The sequence below is a fragment of the Eumetopias jubatus genome, unplaced genomic scaffold (assembly GCF_037043125.1).
Source record: "Eumetopias jubatus isolate StellerSeaLion01/CBP00866 unplaced genomic scaffold, mEumJub1_p1.0 scaffold_2, whole genome shotgun sequence".
In the NCBI taxonomy this organism is placed as follows: domain Eukaryota; kingdom Metazoa; phylum Chordata; class Mammalia; order Carnivora; family Otariidae; genus Eumetopias; species Eumetopias jubatus.
Window position 1 is genome coordinate 122,430,619 of NW_028274808.1, and position 20,512 is coordinate 122,451,130.

The 20,512-nt window shown below is 34.7% G+C and overlaps 1 protein-coding gene across 1 annotated transcript in view; it reads left to right on the forward strand.

Annotated features, from left to right (window-relative positions):
• The window catches only part of STPG2 (sperm tail PG-rich repeat containing 2), a 517,945-nt gene that overhangs the window by 27,939 nt on the left and 469,494 nt on the right, over window positions 1-20,512 (forward strand). The window contains exons 5-6 of the mRNA XM_088020218.1: window positions 5,226-5,338; window positions 11,301-11,412. Coding sequence (XP_087876344.1) covers window positions 5,226-5,338; window positions 11,301-11,412 — 225 coding nt within the window. The remainder of the gene's footprint in view (window positions 1-5,225; window positions 5,339-11,300; window positions 11,413-20,512) is intronic.

Sequence of the window (20,512 nt, forward strand, 5' to 3'; positions counted from 1 at the left end):
ATACCACCTGGTTTTTTTTCTTGGCTTCACCACTTAATAGTTATTTGTCCTTGGCCAGGTTACTTAAGCTCTTTTTCACAATAGTCCTAGATTTTTGGTCTTAGCTTAAACAATTCTCTGATTACTCTTACCTTAAATTTCAAAATGGTTATTCTTTTCTTTAAAATTATACTTTTCATATATACTGTTTCTTTGTTTTGGAATATTCTATCTATTCAAGGGCTAGAACCATGACTCCAAGCTTACCTAGATGTACAAAACCTTTTTCACATATGAATAAACATTACTTTGACATATAAAATTTATTTTTCCTTCAGAAAAAATACAGATTCCTATAGACTACTTGTGAAATTGATACTGTAGTAATGTTTATTTAGATCTTACCCAATTTCTGATAATTCAGTGATCTCTTTAGTTGCTTTTTGAGGTAATCTTATATGTGGGCTTAGTTTCTAGATGTGAATATTAATAGACGATTAAGAAAATAATACAAGAGATATGTAATAGTTGTTCTTTTTCCCTGAACTGGTGAATAACATATGCTGGAGATATTTTAAATAGTTTGAAATAGAAAAGAAACTCTGAAATTAAGAGTTGTGTAAGACTCTAGCCAACAAATGATAAGTTTTAGCTGTACTTAATCTGTAAGGAAAAATTCTCTATATAAGTTACTTTATGTAACATTTGAATTATAAAATTTAGCATCTCTCTCTCTCTCTTTTTTTCTTAAGAAGAGCCCAGGTAACCATTAGAAACCTACTTTTCAGAGGTGGATTTCACAAGCAGAGTTTGTGGTGGAATTATGACACTGACATTTGCTAATGATAACATGCTGGGAACTACCCATGTGCTGCCACACTGGAGAACAGTCCATTAGTGTTTGAATTGATATACTTTGGGACATGAATTCTTCACAAATTCTATTTCCATACTTAATTATGGAAAAGACATGGTGGAAAAGTTGCATAGCTCCTTCTTCATACATTTTATTGTCAATGGGAGTGACAGTTAGTAATTCTTTTTCAAGTTGTATTACAACATTCACTTAAAATAATGCAGCTCCATGCTGAGTTTGCTTCAGTTAAGTCATATTTTATTTGCTAATGATTTTCCAAGTTGACAATGACCTTGAAGTTGATATTGTCAACACTTCTTGACATAAAGAGAGTATGATTTAGAGTTAAGAGTGCATCAATTTATTTTTCATTTTCTGTCTTGCATTTTTAAGAGGCTTTTAAATTAAATTTCAGATTGAACATTTACCTGAGTAACCTCTGCAATCAGAGGTTAGTGAAGTAAGTAGTTGTCAATTCATATGGTTTAGGTGAAATTAATTTTGCTGTATATATAGGAAAACGATTTTGCTAATGTCTTGAATGGTGTGTATGTATATTTATGCATGATCTTTCCTTCTACTGGATTACCTTAAGAATTGTTAAACAGTTGAACCACAAAATCACAACGGTGTAAATTAACCTGAAGAAAGTTTCCTAGACCTAATTCTGCTCAAGGTCTTAAAATGCTGTGTTAAAAGAATTAATATAGAACTTTAACATGTATGTTTTAGGCTATAAAAATGTGATGTAAGAGATGATTTATCAAAATGCTGTCTTAAAATACTGCTTTTTAAAAAAAAATCTATAGGCTATAGTAAATAAACATAGTAGATATGCTCTTGCCTGAAACATATAAAATATCTAACATATCTAACATGGTTATATTGTATTAAAACAGAGTTCTACATTGTGCTTTACTTCTTATTATGCCAAAAATCTGCACAATTATGAAATTTAACTTAATTTCTAAGTAAAAGTAAAGTATAACACAAATTAGGAAATTTTGCTCTTTCTGTCCACACAACTATATATGTACTTTGGAATTTATGGCTATATTAGGTAATTCCATTTGAAAGATGATCTAGAACACTTACTTTAGCAAAAGGAAGTGTTGTGTGGCTTGGCGTTCTTTCTTTTCCTAAAGCTCTGTAGGGTGCAGCAATCTTTGGAGTTGCCACTGACCCAAAGGAACAGGCTGCTTTTCACCTACTCTAGTGGATGCCACGGTTTCTTCCAGTATTCATCTACTACCATCTGTAGCTCTGTTGGACATGTCAGGCTGTCCCATTTTTCTATACTGTTCTGCTAGGTGTTACATTTGTTTCTGTACCCCAGATTCAAAGCCTTTGGGTGATCTGACTGCCTTATTTCCTTTTGTGTTATACTCTGGAGTGCCAAAGCAGTGTATACTCTATGTGCTATAGAGATTGGTGAGACAGCTCTTTCAATTTTTATTCATAGCTCTGTTCCTTCTAATACTGACAAAGATCTGGGCTTGAGAATCATGTATCAACTAGACAACCTATTTATGATAATAATAGTAATAATATCATCTTTGATACAGTGATTTATAGTGTTATAGCTTCATAGTGTGTTAAAGCTGAACGTCTACAGTGAAGATAGGAAAATACCTCTCCACTCTTTGCATTATAATTCATTAGAAGGGATCTACATATTAATAATCTAAGTACATTGAGACCACTTACAGTGCTGGAAATATTCCTAGTGGAAATAAGGATTAATCCTTTTTATTTATATAACAAGTTTTCCCAGGTTTCATTGGATTATGGGTATTAAAGAGAGTCACAATTTTGTTAATAACTCAAATGTAAGTTGTCTCCTCCTATTGATGTAACGGTCTTCTAGCCTTCTGCAAACTTCTTCCCAGGTGTTTCTGGAAGTCCTCAGGGGTTGTCTTGACCATGCTCCTGAACAAGTCTATTTCCACTGAGATAGCTGCTGTTCTACCAGGCACTTCAGGCTCTTACCAGATGGTGCTCTTTGCTGGGCATTTCTGCCAATGTACTTGATCACAGCTAAAGCTGCATAATGAACTGGGGTGAAGTTGGGGGAATAATGTCTTTCTCTTTTTGTGTTATGTTGTATTATAGGGGTCTAGAAGTAGCACTGAGTTTTACTAGTGTTTAATGAAAGAGGTCTTTTAGATTTTTATCATAGCCTCTTTGTACCCTGTAGGTCACAGGCATAAATCCAGTGGGGAATGTTAGGGAGTGAATTCAGTCCACAGAAAATATTCAATATTTAGCATTGCTAAATGCTTTTTGGACAGTAGGATTTTCTTTCTTACTGGATGAGGGTCATTATGATTAGCTGCTTTCCATAGGATTAGTTTTCACATTCACCTTCTGGTTGATTTGCCCTATTAGTTCACTAGACATTTCAAAACATGTCTGAATCTTACTTAGACATAATTAATAACTCCCTGTTTCTCTACCCTCAGCTCCAACATCCTCTACCACCCCAAACGAGTAAATAAGGGAAATCAAACCAGGGGAAGCCTGTAGAGAAACTGCAGTTCAATTTCTCTGTGAGATTGCATCTATAAAAAGAATCAACAAAGGTCCTATTTCACTTCATGGAAACATCAAAGTTCTGTCAGAGATTTTGTTGGCCCCTATTTAATTCTTTAAGATTAGGTGGGTGTAGAAGGGAAAGTTTAGTTTTACTGTGTTGTATTCTATAACATTTGAGAGCTAGTTAATAGTAAGTTCTGGGAAATAAAAGGCATTTTCACATAGTAGGGAATTTTAGTGCTGTACCAGATTCTTTTTGAATTTTGTTGTGGCATCCCAAAGCTTTCTGGAGTGGTACCTCTCTAAATAGAGTTTGTCCTCATTAGGGGCCAATGGCAGAGCTTCCAGTTTATTTCCAACTGTGCATGCCAAGAATAGAGTGGGTGTAACATTGCTTTTCATCAATTCATGTAATGGTTCTGGCACAAATCTCCAAGGGTATTAGTAGTTTTGAGAATTGCTCCCTACTTACCACCCAAGAGTCCATCCTTATCTTTAGTTTCTGTCTCATTGGGGTCATCAATAAGCTTCAGAGGAGGTTCTTTTCACATGCAGTGAGTTCTCTTTCTTGTTGTAGACTCTGCTGTGCTATATTTTCCAGAAATTCTTTGAAGTTTTGGAACATGAATGATACCTTCTCTTAGTTTCTAGTATTGATAATTTGTGTCCATTTTATAGAATTTTTTTGAAATTTTGGTAGGAGTCAGGCAGATATGGGTTTGATTCACCATTTTGAATTGGAATTATACTTTATATTACTAATATTGCTATTTATTTCATTAATAATATAATGATAATTGAGAGAGGTTGGTTCCACTGTTCTAGAAGAGTAATACTCACCTGGGACAAGTGACTCTCTTTTATGCAGTTAAGCTACAAATTTGTTATGGGGATTTTATTTTTTATATGTATATAAATTGGATTATTAATCCAAGCTTATTTTAAAACCATATTTTTATAAATGTGAATTAAAAAATAAGGTAAGTAGACCAGAGTTTACCTTTTACCGTCAGTTAAAAAATGATTTTTAAAGAAATTTTTAAATGATTGCTCAATTTAGAATCTATGAGGTCTACAAAAGAGAATTTCTGTAAGAGAAGTTACTGTTCTTATGTTACATTGTATTATTTTATTAATTTCTGATGAAACCACGTCCTTTAACTTTCCTAAAGTGAACTTTTCAGGGTCATGCTTAAATTTTGACATTTATTATGGTGGATGCAAAGGAAACATGCTTGTTGATTTCTCATGTCACAGATAATTTCTTTGGCATTAAAGGACGAATCTGGACCTCAAACATTAATAGAATGAACTGGGGGGTAGTGTTTAATTTGTTTGTCATAAATTTGTTGCTATTTGAAAACTTTACATGAATGTGTTAGAGTTTTAAATACTAGGTAATTAGAAATTATCTAATATCTGCTGGTGATATTTGAATTTGAATTTGATTTCTGGAAATCAATATAATTTCTATTTAATTAAGATCATTTTTAACAGACTTTCTGTTCCCTAAATCATACAGTTCTGCCCTATCCTCCCTTGTTTAAATGATGAGGAGCTCATCTTTATTGTACTTAAGGTTTTAGGTTGCTGAGTGTCCTGCCAAGGGAAGAGCTGTTCATATTGGTTGAGGATATGCTAAAAGTAGAGATACTTCTCTGAGAATCCTGGCTGACTCAGAAGTAGGATGGGGCATAGCAGTGTTAACTTAGATTGAGAGAAGACTTGAGCAGTGGTTGCGGGAACCCCCTTGACTAAGGCTGTCCTTATTTTAGGTTTAGACTTAAATGAAGTTAAACATTGTTTCATGATTTATTTAAACTATGTCTAATCTTCACTTTTTTTTTTTTTAAAGGGTTTTTCCAATGCAACTTTGAAATACAAGGGGATACATTTTGGCAACTCTTTAGGAAGACTTGAGTTACCTATAAAGTCAGGGCCTGGTCCTGGACAATATGATATAGTCCAGTAAGTAAACAATTAAATGAATAAATAAATAAAGTATAGTATACCTTTAATGTAGTTCTTTACTAGAAAGTATTCTAATATATTCATTTGTGTCTGGCTCTGGTGTCCATTCTTCCGACTAAATGATAGATTTAGAAGCCATTCTCAGTGTGGGATCAGAGCCATAGCGTCACTTTGGAGGTTATATTTATGAAGTTTAACTAGGAAATATATTTCTGGTAGAATAACTTGTTCTGTCTTTATTTTCTCCTACTTCTACAGTAAGGCCTTAGACATGGGTCCATGGAAAACAAAATTGCATAACAAATACCATGTTCTCAGAATCTATCACCTGTTTTCCTCATTAAAATTTTTAAACAAGAGCCAGCTTATCTGCCTGATTCTTCTTCTCTCATAAATGAGTTTTCTTATAAGTCCCACGGTGATTACCTATCTAATTAGTTTCCTAGACAGATTCAAACACATCTATATACCAGTGGTGGCTGTAGCTGAGACTCTTTCTTAGACTCCCTTGCTAATATTCATTTACTGAACAAACATTGTTTGAATTCTTTCTCTGTGCTAGTACTACACATAGTAACTAGGAATAAAAAGAATAAAACATGATTCTTATTTTGGGGAATTTATACCCTCTTCTCTTTTCTTTTTCATTTTTTTAACTCTCCTAACATGGGAGGTATACCTTGTATTTTTATTCTTTTAGCAGAACACTAGAACTTTAATATGTATATTTAACTTAATGGTGTCTAACTTAATATCTTTGTCATTCTTCCAAACAAAACAAAGTCTATGAAATATTCTAATTAACTCTGTTCATCCCCTTGACATATGTTTTTGTTATTCAGTATTCTAATTTTATCCTTTTTTCTTTCAGTTTGGCTGGTTTGCTCATCTGTCTGTCTTTCTGTCTGCCTGCTTGCCTGCCTACCTGCTCATCAGTTTTACTGAGGTTTAATTATAATAAGGCAAAAGTAACCTTTTTTAAAAATTTTTTTAAAAATTTTATTATGTTAATCACCATACATTACATCATTAGTTTTTGATGTAGTGTTCCATGATTCATTGTTTGCATATAACACCCAGTGCTCCATTCAATACGTGCCCTCTTTAATACCCATCACCAGGCTAACCCATCCCCCCCCTCCCCTCTAGAACCCTCAGTTTGTTTCTCAGAGTCCATAGTCTCTCATGGTTCATCTCCTGATCCCATTTCCCCCTCTTCATTTTTCCCTTCCGACTATTTTTTTTTTTTTAAACATAATGTATTATTTGTTTCAGAGGTACAGGTCTTTTATTCATCAGTCTTACACAATTCACAGCACTCACCATAGCACATACCCTCCCCAGTGTCCATCACCCAGCTACCCCATCCCTCCCCCCCACCACTCGAGCAAACCTCAGTTTGTTTCCTGAGATTAAGAATTCCTCATATCAATGAGATCATATGATACATGTCTTTCTCTGACTGACTTATTTCGCTCAGCATAATACCCTCTAGTTCCATCCATGTTGTTGCAAATGGCAAGATTTCGTTTCTTTTTTGATGACTGCATAATATTCCATTGTGTATATATACCACAGCTTCTTTGTCCATTCATCTGTCGATGGACGTCTTGGCTCTTTCCATAGTTTGGCTATTGTGGACATTGCTGCTATAAACATTGGGGTGTACGTACCCCTTCGGATCCCTACATTTGTATCTTTGTGGTAAATACCCAGTAGTGTAATTGCTGGATCGTATGGTAGCTCTATTTTCAACTGTTTGAGGAACCTCCATACTGTTTTCCAGAGTGGCTGCACCAGCTTGCATTCCCACCAACAGTGTAGGAGGGTTCCCCTTTCTCCGCATCCCCGCCAACATCTGTCATTTCCTGACTTGTTAATTTTAGCCATTCTGACTGGTGTGAGGTGGTATCTCATTGAGGTTTTGATTTGGATTTCCCTGATGCTGAGTGATGTTGAGCACTTTTTCGTCTGTTTGTTGGCCATTTGGATGTCTTCTTTGAAAAAGTCTCTGTTCATGTCTTCTGCGCATTTCTTGATTGGATTCTTCATTCTTTGGGTGTTGAGTTTGATGTTCTTTATAGATTTTGGATACTAGCCCTTTATCTGATATGTCATTTGCAAATATTTTCTCCCATTCTGTCGGTTGTCTTTTGGTTTTGTGGACTGTTTCCTTTGCTGTGCAAAAGCTTTTAATCTTGATGAAGTCCCAATAGTTCATTTTTGTCCTTGCTTCCCTTGCCTTTGGCGATGTTTCTAGGAGGAAGTTGCTGCGGCTGAGGTTGAAGCGGTAGCTGCCTGTGTTCTCCTCTAGGATTTTGATGGACTCCTCTCTCACGTTTAGGTCTTTCATCCATTTGGAGTCTATTTTTGTGTGTGGTGTAAGGAAATGGTCCAGTTTCATTCTTCTGCATGTGTCTGTCCAATTTTCCCAACACCATTTGTTGAAGAGACTGTCTTTTTTCTAATGGATATTCTTTCCTGCTTTGTGGAAGATTAATTGACCATAGAGTTGAGGGTCCATTTCTGGGCTCTCTATTTAGTTCCATTGATCTACACTTGATCTTAGCCAAAAGGCTGAGAAGCGATCTGTTCCATTGATCTATGTGTTTGTTTTTGTGCCAGTACCATACTATCTTGATGATTACAGCTTTGTAATAGAGCTTGAAGTCTGGAATTGTGATGCCACCAGCTTTGCTTTTCTTTTTCAGCATTCCTCTGGCTATTCGGGGTCTCTTCTGGTTCCATACAAATTTTAGGATTATTTGTTCCATTTCTTTGAAAAAAATTGATGGTATTTTGATAGGGATTGCATTAAATGTGAGATTGCTCTAGGTAGCATAGACATCTTCGCAATGTTTGGTCTTCCAATCCATGAGCATGGAACGTTTTTCCATTTCTTTGTGTCTTCTTCAATTTCTTTCATGAGTATTTTATAGTTTTCTGAGTACAGATCCTTTGCCTCTTTGGTTAGATTTATTCCTAGGTATCTTATGGTTTTGGGTGCAATTGTAAATGGGATCGACTCCTTAATTTCTCTTTCTTCTGTCTTGTTGTTGGTGTATATAAATGCAACTGATTTCTGTGCATTGATTTTATATCCTGCCACTCTACTGAATTCCTGTATGAGTTCTAGCAGTTTTGGGGTGGAGTCTTTTGGGTTTTCCACATACAGTATCATATCATCTGCAAAGAGTGAGAGTTTGACTTCTTCTTTGCCAGTTTGGATGCCTTTGATTTCTTTTTGTTGTCTGATTGCTGTGGCTAGGACTTCTAGTACTATGTTGAATAGCAGTGGTGATAGTGGACATCCCTGCTGTGTTCCTGACCTTACGGGGAAAGCTCTCAGTTTTTCCCCATTGAGAATGATATTAGCTGTGGGTTTTTCATAGATGGCTTTTATGATATTGAGCTATGTACCCTCTATGCCTACACTCTGAAGAGTTTTAATCAGGAAAGGATGCTGTACTTTGTCAAATGCTTTTTTTGCATCTATTGAGAGGATCATATGGTTCTTGTTCTTTCTTCTATTAATGTACTGTATCACAATGATTGATTTGCAGATGTTGAACCAACCTTGCAGCCCAGGAATAAATCCCACTTGGTTGTGGTGAATAATCCTTTTAAAGTACTGTTGGATCCAATTGGCTAGTATTTTGGTGAGAATTTTTGCATCCATGTTCATCAGGGATATTGGTCTGTGATTGTCCTTTTTGATGGGGTCTGTGTCTGATTTTGGGATCAAGGTAATGGTGGCCTCATAAAATGAGTTTGGAAGTTTTCCTTCCATTTCTATTTTTTGGAACAGTTTCAGAAGAATAAGTCTTAATTCTTCTTTAAATGTTTGGTAGAATTTCCCTAGGAAGCCATTTGGCCCTGGGCTCTTGTTTGTTGGGAGATTTTTGATTACTGCTTCAACCTTTTTTTAAGGTATGTAGTTCCTGATGATTGCTTTCCTTCCATTCCATTACACTTCTGACTACATACTGCAGGCATAACCACAACTCTGTCTAACCTTGTTGCTCTGATTTTGCTTGGCAGTTTTTTGCTAACAGTCTCTTTTGTTTCTCCATCCCTATCCCACTCCCATTCTAATTCCTGGTTTTTTAATGTTACTTTTTCTTTGAGCTTTTTATTTCCTATGCTGCTTCTATTTGCATTTTCACTTTTGCTTAGGAATGTATCCATATAGATTGCATTCCAGACTGCTTCATATATGTCACCATTTCCATAATTTGTCTGCTTTTTGATTTTGCTGCCTTCACCGTATCTTTTATTTGCAGTTGTCTTGGTTCCATCTGGTACTTGACATTTTGTACCTTTTTATTTATTTATTTATTTATTTATTTATTTATTTATTTATTTATTTACCTTTTGCTTTACTGATCGAGTCAGAATTATTCTGGGATATTTGATATAGTATAAAAGTGGAGATACCTGGTCATTGTAAATGGAAAGATAAACTTCTAGGTCTCTTTTTGCGAAAGACATAGACCTAAATGATATGTGACCCTTCTGATCTCTGAAATATAAATTTCTTATCCACCAAATTCTCTGAAGTTTTGAACACAAGTTCATTTGTTGAATTTTGTGTGAAAAAAGTCAGCAAAGTCAGCATTCACCAGTGAACTGTTAAATGGGTATTTAAATCATAGCAATATCAAAGAAAATATTTGCAGTTATATAACTTAAGCATTTGTTTTTATGTTTTTCTATTACCTGTTTTTAAAAATGTTTTTGTTCAGTATAGTTCCTTGGAAATGTTTAATATGAGGTTTTTTTTTTAAATTCTGTTTAAGAAATGGAAAAAATAGTATAGTCATATAGCCTATTTAAAAATAATTCTTGTAGGGGCACTTGGGTGGCACAGTTGGTTAAATGCCCAACTCTTGATTTTGGAGCAGGTCGTGATCTCAGGGTCATGAGACTGAGCCCCATATCAGGCTCTGTGCTCTGTGTAGAGTTTGCTTGAGAGTCTCTCTCCCTCTCCCTCTGCCCCCCTGCTCATGCTCTTTCTTTAAAATAAATTAATAAATCTTAAGAAAAAATTCTTGTAATAATAGCTCAGTTATTGTGTTCTTATGGGCAATCTATGGCATTAAATGCTTCACCTATATTATCTACTGTAATCTTTACAATCTTAAGAATTGGTTGTTACTATTTACAGTCAGGTGAAGAATCTACTCTGAAGTTTAGAGAAGTAGGGTGATTTGTGTAAGGTCACACAGCTAGTAGGTAACAGTGCTAGGATTCATATCAGGCTGTCTGACTCTAAATCTTGGGCTGTTAATCACTTTTAGTTTCTTATTCTTTCTTAAGGCTGTGTAAATTTCAGTGAAAATAAGCTTCTCTTTTATTTTTAAAGAACTTTCTGCCCCCTCTTTTGTTTTGTGATATAAATAGTTGAAATATCAAGGGATTTGAAATTTTAAAGATGTTTTATGTTAAATAGAATACACAGGAAACTTTTTTGGGTGGCTATTTATTTATTTTAAAGATTTTATTTATTTATTTGACAGAGAGAGACACAGCGAGAGAGGGAACCCAAGCAGGGGGAGTGGAAGAGGGAGAAGCAGGCTTCCCATGGAGCAGGGAGCCTGATGTGGGGCTCGATCTCAGGACCCTGGGATCAGGACCCGAGTTGAAGGCCGACACTTAATGACTGAGCCACCCAGGCACCCTAGTGGCTTTTTATTTAAACTAATATAAATCCCACATCCTATTTTTTTTGGAGTCATTATTAGTATAGGTTTTTTATAATGCTCTGAATTGGAAAATGCACAACTAACATAGATGAATACATTTTACAAAATTTAGAATATATTGGCTTAACATATCCAGATGGTCTTATTATATACTTTTTAAGCAGACAGTGTTGGTGTAAAATATTCTCTTTGCTTTTATAAACAATTATATATTTGAAACTGAGAGCTCCTCAATTTTTCTGACTTTTCTAAAGGAAAAAGACACCTCATTATGAAAATATTAACATCAAGAAAGATAAACAACAAAATTATTGCTTAAATCTCCCGCGATTTTATGAAGTAATAATATTGCAGGAGGAAAAAAAGGTAAGTTGAAATGTAGCTATTTTATCTACTTTCTACATTTTAAGATCATTGACTCTTATAATTACAAGGTTAGAGTACTCTTGGATCTACTCTGCCTGGTAGCTAGTTGTTATTCAGTGAATGTTGTTGAAGGAACTATACTTAAAATCTCTATCAAGTGATCACCATCTCTGCTTGAACAACTCTTGTGATAAAGAACTGACTAGCCCTAAGGTTTATTGTTTCAGTAGTGGACAACTCTGTTTCTTACAATTTCCTTCTTAAACTGATCTAAATTTGCCTGCCTCCTGCCTACTTTTTCTCCCTCTTCCTGTGACTTCTTTTCAATCTCCTTTTCAGTCTTTTTGTAGTAAGTATAAATGTTCCAAATATTTTTGACGTTGTTTTCATTGTTTAAATTCATGATAATTTATTTTCCTTTGAAGTTATCTAGGGATCTTCTTTAATTTTTGAGTCTCTCTCTTTCTCTTTCTCTCTCTTTTTAATATGATACTAGAACTAAGCATAATATTCTTGGTGTAGTCTGATTTGTACATAGTAGGACTTTTCATCTTCCTTCTTCTGGATAGTATATATTTATTAATATAAAACCCAAGATTTCATTACATTTTTTTATAGCTATGTTTTAGTTTACTCTTTTGGAACTTGTAGGCAGATAAAACCATAGACTTTTTTTTTCCCTTCAGTATATTATTATATTTAAACATGAAAACCTGAACATTGGAATATGACACAACTATAAAAAAGGATGAAATTTTGCCTTTTGCAATAACATGGATGGACTCAGAGGGTATTACGCTAAGTGAATTAAATCAGAGAAAGATAAATACCATATGATTTTACTCATATGTGAAATCTAAAAAATAGAACTTATGAATAGATAAACAAGCAAAAAGCAGAATCAGACCTAAAAATACATAGAACAAACTGATGGTTACCAGAGAAAAGGAGTATAGGAGGTTGGGAAAAATGGGTGAAGAAGAGTGGGAGATAAAGGCTTACAGTTATGGAATGAATAAATTAGAACAAAAGGGACAGCATGGGGAGTATAGTTAATGATATTGTAATGTTGTGTGGTGACAGATGGTAGCTACTTGTGGAGAGCATAGCATAGTGTATAGAGAAATTGAATCACTAGATATACATCTGAAACTAATATAACATTGTGTTTTAACTATATTCAAGTAAATAAAAAACCTTGAAGATTATAGAATAAAAATTTTAAAATGGATCACTTAGAAAAGGATAAATGATTCTCAGCTGAAAAATCAGTGACTATTCAATAAGAATTTTCTCTGAATTTGATTTCCTTGGTCTTCCCCTGAATATCAATCAGGAATGAGAAATATTGTTTCTAGAAATGAAGAGACACAATAACATAATAATACAATAGAATTGATTTTATAGAATTACAATTACAAATCTCAAACAGTATAAAAAGTGTTAATTTAGAACCATGAGAGATACAGTCTGTAGTTTTCTATTCTTGTAATGTTTTTGTTTTGGTATTAGGCTTATGCTGGCTTCATTGAATGAGTTAGGGGGTATTCCCTCTGCTTCTATCCTCTGAAAGAGTTTATAGAAATTGATATAATGTGTTCCTTAAATGTTTGGTAAAATTTACTGGTGAACCCACCTGGGCTTGTTACTTTCTTTTTTTAGAAGGTTATTAATTACTGATTCAATTTTTAAAACAGATACAGGCCTATTTGGATCATCTGTTTTTTTCTTGTGTGAGTTTGGAAGACTGAGTCGTTCAAGCAATTGGCCCAATTTATCTCACTTATCAAATGTATGGGCATAGAGTTCATAGTATTCCTTTATTATTCTTTTAATGTTTATGGGATCTGTAGTGATGTCCCCTCCTTCATTTTTGATATTAGTAATTGTGTCCTCTCTTTTTTTCTTAGTTTACCTGGCTAGAGACTTATAGATTTGATTGATCTTTTCAAAGACCTAGCTTTTGGTTTCATTGATTTTCTTTATTCATTTTTATGAATTTTATTGATATCTGTATCAATTTTATTGATTTCTGCTCTAATTCTATTTATTTTTTTCTTTTGCCTACTTTCAATTTAATTTGGTCTTCTTTTTTATTTTCCTAAGGTGGAAACTTAGATTTTCATATGTGCTTTTATTGCTATAAATAATATCAATTATATCTGTTTGATTGATAGTGTTATTGATTCCAACTGTCTTTACTGATTATATTATATTATTATTATATTTATTATTATATGCCTGTTTGTTAGTCTGTCCATTTCTGAGAAAGGGGTGTTGAAGTCTTCAACTGTGATAGTAGATTCACTTATTTCTACTTGCAGTCCTATCAGTTTTGCCTCATATAGTTTGCTGCTTTGTTGTTAAGCACATACACATTAAGAATTGTTATGTCTTCTTGGAGAACTGACCTCTTTATTATTATGTAATGATCTTCTTTAGCCCTGATAATCTTCTTTGCTTTGAAGTCTGTACTGTTTAAAATTGATATATCTACTCTTGCTTTGTTTTGATTAGTGTTAGCATGGTATGTTTTTCTCCATTTGCTTTTAATTTATATTTGTCTTTATATTTAAAGTGGGATTCTTATAGATTGCAGGACTACTATACAAATCTTATATAGTGGGTCTTATTTGTTGATCCACTTTGACAATCTCTCTGTTTTATTGGTGAATTTAGACCACTGACATTCAAGGATTATTGATATAGTTGGATTAATATCTACCACATTTGTTACTGTTTTCTATTTGATGCCCTTGTTTTTTGCTCCTATTTTTATCATGCATTCTTTTTCTGCCTTGTCTGTCATTCTCATCTGTTTTTGCCTTCTATTTTCTTTATTCATTAGAGCACTTAGTGTATTTTTTTTAAAAGATTTTATTTATTTTATTTATTTGACAGAGGGAGACAGTGAGAGCAGGAACACAAGCAGAGGGAGTGGGAGAGGGAGAAGCAGGCTTCCCGCTGAGCAGGGAGCCCGATGTGGGACTCAATCCCAGGACCCTGGGATCATGACCTGAGCCGAAGGCAGATGCTTAACGACTGAGCCACCCAGGGGCCCAGCACTTAGTGTATTAATCCTACTTGTTTTAAGTTCCCCATCTGATGATGGCACTCTCCCTGCCATGTTTGGCTCTGTGCTTGCCCTGTTTCTTCTAATTTTTTGCTTTTTAATATTTGTTATAATTTTCTCTTAATAACCCGATGTCTTAGTTTGTTTAGGTTACTAGAACAGAATAGCATAGATTGAATGGCTTATAAATAAGAGAAATTTATTCCTTATAGTTCTGGGAGTGTGGGAAGTCCAAGATGAGGTGCCAGCAGATTCAGTTCTATTGAGAACTCACTTCCTCGTTCATAGGTCATCTTTTTGCTGTGTCTTTACATGGTGGAAAGGGTAGGGAGCTATCTTGGATGTCTTTTTTTTTTTTTTTTTTTAAATAAGGACACTAATCCCATTCATCAGAGCTCTGCACTCATGAGTTAATCACTTCCCAAAGGTGAAACCTCCAAAACCCATCATATTGGGAGAAAAAGTTTAACATGAATTTCAGGGGATATAAACATTCATTCTGTTAGGTAAAGGAACTGTTGTAAATATGCCTTTTGTAATATGGTTGTAAGGTATGGGGAAGGGGAAGAGTTCTGTAGTTCTATGATTAGCTCTCAGGTCTTAGGGAGCCCGTGCCTCTGAATTGGACTGTGAACTTCAGAAGCATTTCTCAGTTTTTTCTCTCTTAGCTGGGTTAGAATGCTAGTGTGGGCTGGAGTTAGGTATTTCCTTTTCTTATATATGGAAGGCTAGAGGTCACTGGAATTGGGCATTTCGCTTCCCTAGGTCTATTATGTACTGATAATGCTCTAGTAGGTTGGGCTCTGGTTAGTTTGATTTTCATGAGAGCTTGCTCTGGTATATTTCAAAACGTTTCCTTTCCCTTTTCCCCTGCCAGATGTATGAAAGGGTTTTTCTCCAGTATTTACTGTGAGAACCTAGTTGAGCTCCTGGAAGTAAATTAGAATTATGGGGTCCTCCCCTATGATGGGGCCCATGGAGTTTTTAACTCTCAGACTTGTCTGCACTGAGACTCCAGCAGTTCTTCAATTATAGTTTTGGTATTCCTATACTGGCACTGGTTTCCACTGTGTTTTCTACTTTTAAATCTCTGCTATGGTAAGCTGTGACGACCTGTATTTGCTTGTCTATCTCTTCAATCTTGTGGGCAGTGGTTTGTCCTGTGTTTTTTGATCTCTCATGGATCTAAAAAGAGTTTGATTTTACATTCTATTCAGGTTTCTACTTGTTAGGGAGGAGTGGCAATATCCAAGTTCCTTATGTGTGGAACTGGAAACTGGAATTTAGGAAATTAGGTATTTTGTTTTAAACCAGAACATTTATTGTGTGACTAATCATTGAAATCCTTAAGATGAACTGTATGGTACAACAGCTGCCTTCTTGGGTGTAGGTGTTGTTTCTTCACAAAATCTACGCCTGAATCTGTGGTATACAATTTTTAGGGGCCTCATTTGACCAGTCCTAGTGGTATTTCATCTTTTAGCCTTGGCACTCAAGTTATTCTCTCTCCTCTGCTTGGCAGGGTAGCCACACTTGCCACAGGTCCACTTCTGAAGATGTGGTAGGGCTGAGGGCCATAGTAGTGGCATAATGTGTACTTATTGTGATGCTTTTCAAATGGTGAGTCCCCTTTGTTATCTTGTTTCTATGGTTGAGACCAAAGAGTGGAAATGAATCTTTTAAACATAGAGTATTTTCTGGAAGTCACATCAACAAGATGGTGAAATAGGAGTCCCAACACTTATTTCTCCCCATAAAAAATAGTAACAAACAATAAACAACTACATGCTGATGAAAATAGCTCTGGGATTGCTTAGAGTACAATAAAGAAGCTACAGAAACCCTTAGGAGCTCAAAACTCAGGATGGCCACATAGAAAAGTTTAAGAGGCATTTTACCTGCTTCACACCATCCCTCAGTCCATCATAGTTTGATGCCAAGAAGGATCCCAATGTGTAATTTCCCACCATGTATGAAAGGAGAGGAGGAGGACACTAGCAGCCCTTGTCACCACTCTGGACATCTGAAACTTATGCTACTGAGGATACCTGCAGTCTTCACTGAGGCTTAACCCAGCCAGTGGAGCTGCCTGGAGTCCATGCCACTGTGCCTCCTCCGGGAGAAGGAGGCATCACAGTTCCTCCATTCTTCCAGGGCTGGAGCTGCCACTCATGTCTCATAACCATGTACACACCCAAGACCCTGGCTCTGTGGCAGCTGTATAGTGTACCCATCTTGGACAACAGCACCAACACTGCAGCAAGTATACTCCTGTACTGGACCCAGCTCCAAGAGTTGAATAAAATGTGAGGTTTAACAGAGATAGAAATCACAAAAAGAACTAAACAGAAATTCTGGAGCTGAAGAATACAATGAATGAAATTAAAAATGCAATAGAGAGCTTCAGTAGTAGACTCATCCAAATAGAAGAAGGAATCTGTCAACTCAGAGAAAGTTCATTTGAAATTATCCAGTCAGAGGATAAAAAAGATAAGAGAATGAAAAGGAGTGAGGAAATCTTACACCATTTATAGGAAATCATGAGAGAATCAACATATGCACTTTGGGAGTCTCAGAAAGAAAAGAGAGAGAAAGGAACAGAAAGAAATAATGTCTGAAAACTTCCCAAATCTTTGGAGGGAAGTGGTCATCAATATTCGTGAAGCTCAAGGGTCCTGAAATAAGATCAACCCAAAGATTACACTGACACATTATATTTAAATTGTGAAAAGTCAATGACAAAGAGAGAATTTTTAATGCAGTAAAAGTGATTCATCACATATAAGACTCTCCCCTCCCCAAACTGTTTCCCAAGAATATAAGTTGATTTCTCAGTAGAAATCTTGCGGCCAGTAGAGGGTAGGAAGATGTATTCAAAGTACTGAAAGAAACCACTTCCAAATAAGAATACTATACTCAGAAATATTGTTCCTTAAAAATGGAGAGATAATGTCTTTCCCAGACAAAGAATAACTGAGAATTTGTTACTCTTAGACCTGCCTTACAAGATATGCTTAAGGGATTTCTTCAAATTAAAATGAAAACATGCTAAACAGGAGCATGAAATCTCATAGGTAAAAGTAAATATATAGGGGCGCCCGGGTGGCTCAGTCATTAAGATTCTGCCTTCGGCTCAGGTCATGATCATGGTCATGGGATTGAGCCCTGCATCAGGCTCTCTGTTCCGTGGGAAGCCTGCTTCTCCCTCTCCCTCTCCCCCTGCTTGTGTTCCCTCTCTTGCTGTGTCTCTCTCTGTCAAATAAATAAAGTCTTAAAAAAAGTAAATATATAACATACATAGGTTAATGTAATAGTACAGATGACTTGTAAATTGCTTTAACTTAATGTGAAAGTCAATAGGTTAAAATATTTTTTAATGGTACACAATATAAAAAGAAACAGTCTACAAGAGTATAAACTGTATGTGTATATGGAGGTAATAAAAGATTAGTGTTTTTATATGTGGTTGAAGTTATCAAAATAAAATGGAAGGTCATAATTACAAGATATTTTAGGCAACTCTTGAGCTAATCATGAAAAAAAAACTGTAATAGGTACATAAAAGAGAAAGGGAAAAAACCCAAAACAAATCACTTCAAAAAACTATCAAGTAACAAAGTAACACAAGAGAAGAAGAGAAAGACTAAACAATTATAAGACACAAAGAAAACAATTTTTAACAATGGCAATAGTAAATTTCTCACTTATCAATAATTACCTTAAATGTAAATGCATTAAATTTGCCAATCAAAAGGCCTATAGTGCCTGAATGTATTCAAAAAACAAACAAACAAGATCCAGTGATATTCTGTCTATAAGAGACACACTTTAGAATTAAAGACACACATAGGCCAGAAGTGGAGGGATGAAAAAAGGTGTTTCATGCAAATGATGATCAAAAGAAAGCTGGGTTGGCTCTATGTATGTCAGAAATAATAGAATTTAAGTTTAAAGCTGTCTCTTTTGGCAAAGAAGGTCAATATATAATGATCGAAGGGTCACTTCAATAGAAAGATATAACAATTACAAATGCACTCAATATCAGTATACCTAAATATATAAAACAAATATTGGCAGATCTTAAGGCAGAAATTGACAGCAATACAAAATAGTAAGGGTCTACAATACTCCACTTTTAATAATGGATAGAACATCCGGACAGAAAATCCATACAAAAATAGCTGACTTGAACAACATTATAGACCAAATGGATCTAAATGACCTATGCAGAAATTTCTACCCAAGAACAGAATACACATTCTACTCAAAGGCACACTGAATATTCTCCAGGATAGATCTCATGAAAGGTCATGAAACAAGTCTTAACAGATTTAAGAACATCAAAATCACTCCAAGTATCTTTTCTGACCACAGTGGAATAAAAATAGAAATCAGCAATGGCAAGAAAATGGGAAAATTTACAAATATGTAGAAACTAAATAATTCTGTCTTAAGAATCATTGGGTCAAACAAGTATCTATCAATAGATGAAAAAGAAGAGGTACACATACACAAACACTGGAATATTACTCAGCCATAAAGAGAATGAAATCTTGCCATTTGCAACAACATAGATGGACCTAGAGAGTTAAATGCTAAGTGAAATTAAATAAGTTAGAGAAAGACAAATACCGTATGATTTCATTCATATGTGGAATTTAAGAAACATTAAAAAAAGAAACAAAAACATAGACTCTTATAGACAGAGAACAAACTGGTGGTTGCCAGAGAAGAGGTGGGTGGGGGGATGGGTGAAATGGGTAAAAAGGGATTAAGAATATACTTGACGAGTGCTGAGAAATATATAGAATTGTTGAATTACATTGTACACCTGAAAGTAATATAACACTGTAGGTTAATTATACTTGAATGAAAAAAGTCCTTTAAAAAATGAAAAAGAAACAAAGTAAGAGAAAAATCATTGAGTCAAAGAGGAAATCAAAAAGGAAGTTTAAAAGGTATTTTGAAACAAACAAAAACATACCAAATCTATGGACTGCAGCAAAAGCTAAGAGGGAAATTTTAGTGAATAATGCTTATATTAAAACAGAAGAAAGATATCAAACAAATTAACTTTACACCACAAGGAACTAAAAAACAAGAACAAACCAAGCCCAAATTAGCCAAAGGGAGGAAATGATAAAGATTAGAGCAGAAGTGAGTCAAATGGAGAACAACAAAAAAGAATGAAACATTTGAATTGGTGTTTTAAAAGATAAAATTGACAAACTGTAGACTAAGAAAAGGAGAGAAAAGACTCATAAATAAAATCAGAAGAAAGAGTAAACATTTCAATGGATACCTCAGGAGGAAAAAAAAAGGATTGTAAGGGACTGTTATGAACAACTATAACAACAAACTGGACAGCCTACAAGAAATGAATAAATTCCTGGAAACATACAACCTAGCAAAATTGAATCAGGAAGAAATAGAAAGCCTGAATAGACCAGTAACAAAGAGCCTGACTCAGTAATAAAAAATCTAACAAAGAAAAGCCCAGGACCTAATATTTTCATGGGTAAATTCTACCAAACATTCAAAGAAGTATTAATACCAATCCTTAAATTCTTCTAGAAAGTAGAAGAGGGAATGCTTCCAAACTTATTTTATGAGGCTAGCATCACCCTGATGCCATTACCAGGCAGACACTCCAAGAAAAGAAAACTATAAGCCAATATCCCTGAAGAACATTGTTGTAAAAATCCTTAATAAAAATGTTAACTGTTGAATAAAAAATCTAACAGTGCATTGAAAGGATCATACACCATGGCCAAGTGTGATTTATTCCAAGGATGCAAGGGTGGTTCTAACAATATGTAGTTTGCCTCTTTTTCCTTTAAAAATCAACTCTGTGAAAACAGTTTTGATAAAGTAAGAATATATGAGGTATCAAAGAACATTTATAATGAAAGGAGATAATATGAACATATTGATATTTTCTTCATAGTTAGTATAATATAAAACTAATAAATGTTTTGTTCAAAGTAGTTGTTTTCCCTATCGTGACTATCCTGACCTACATAGTAA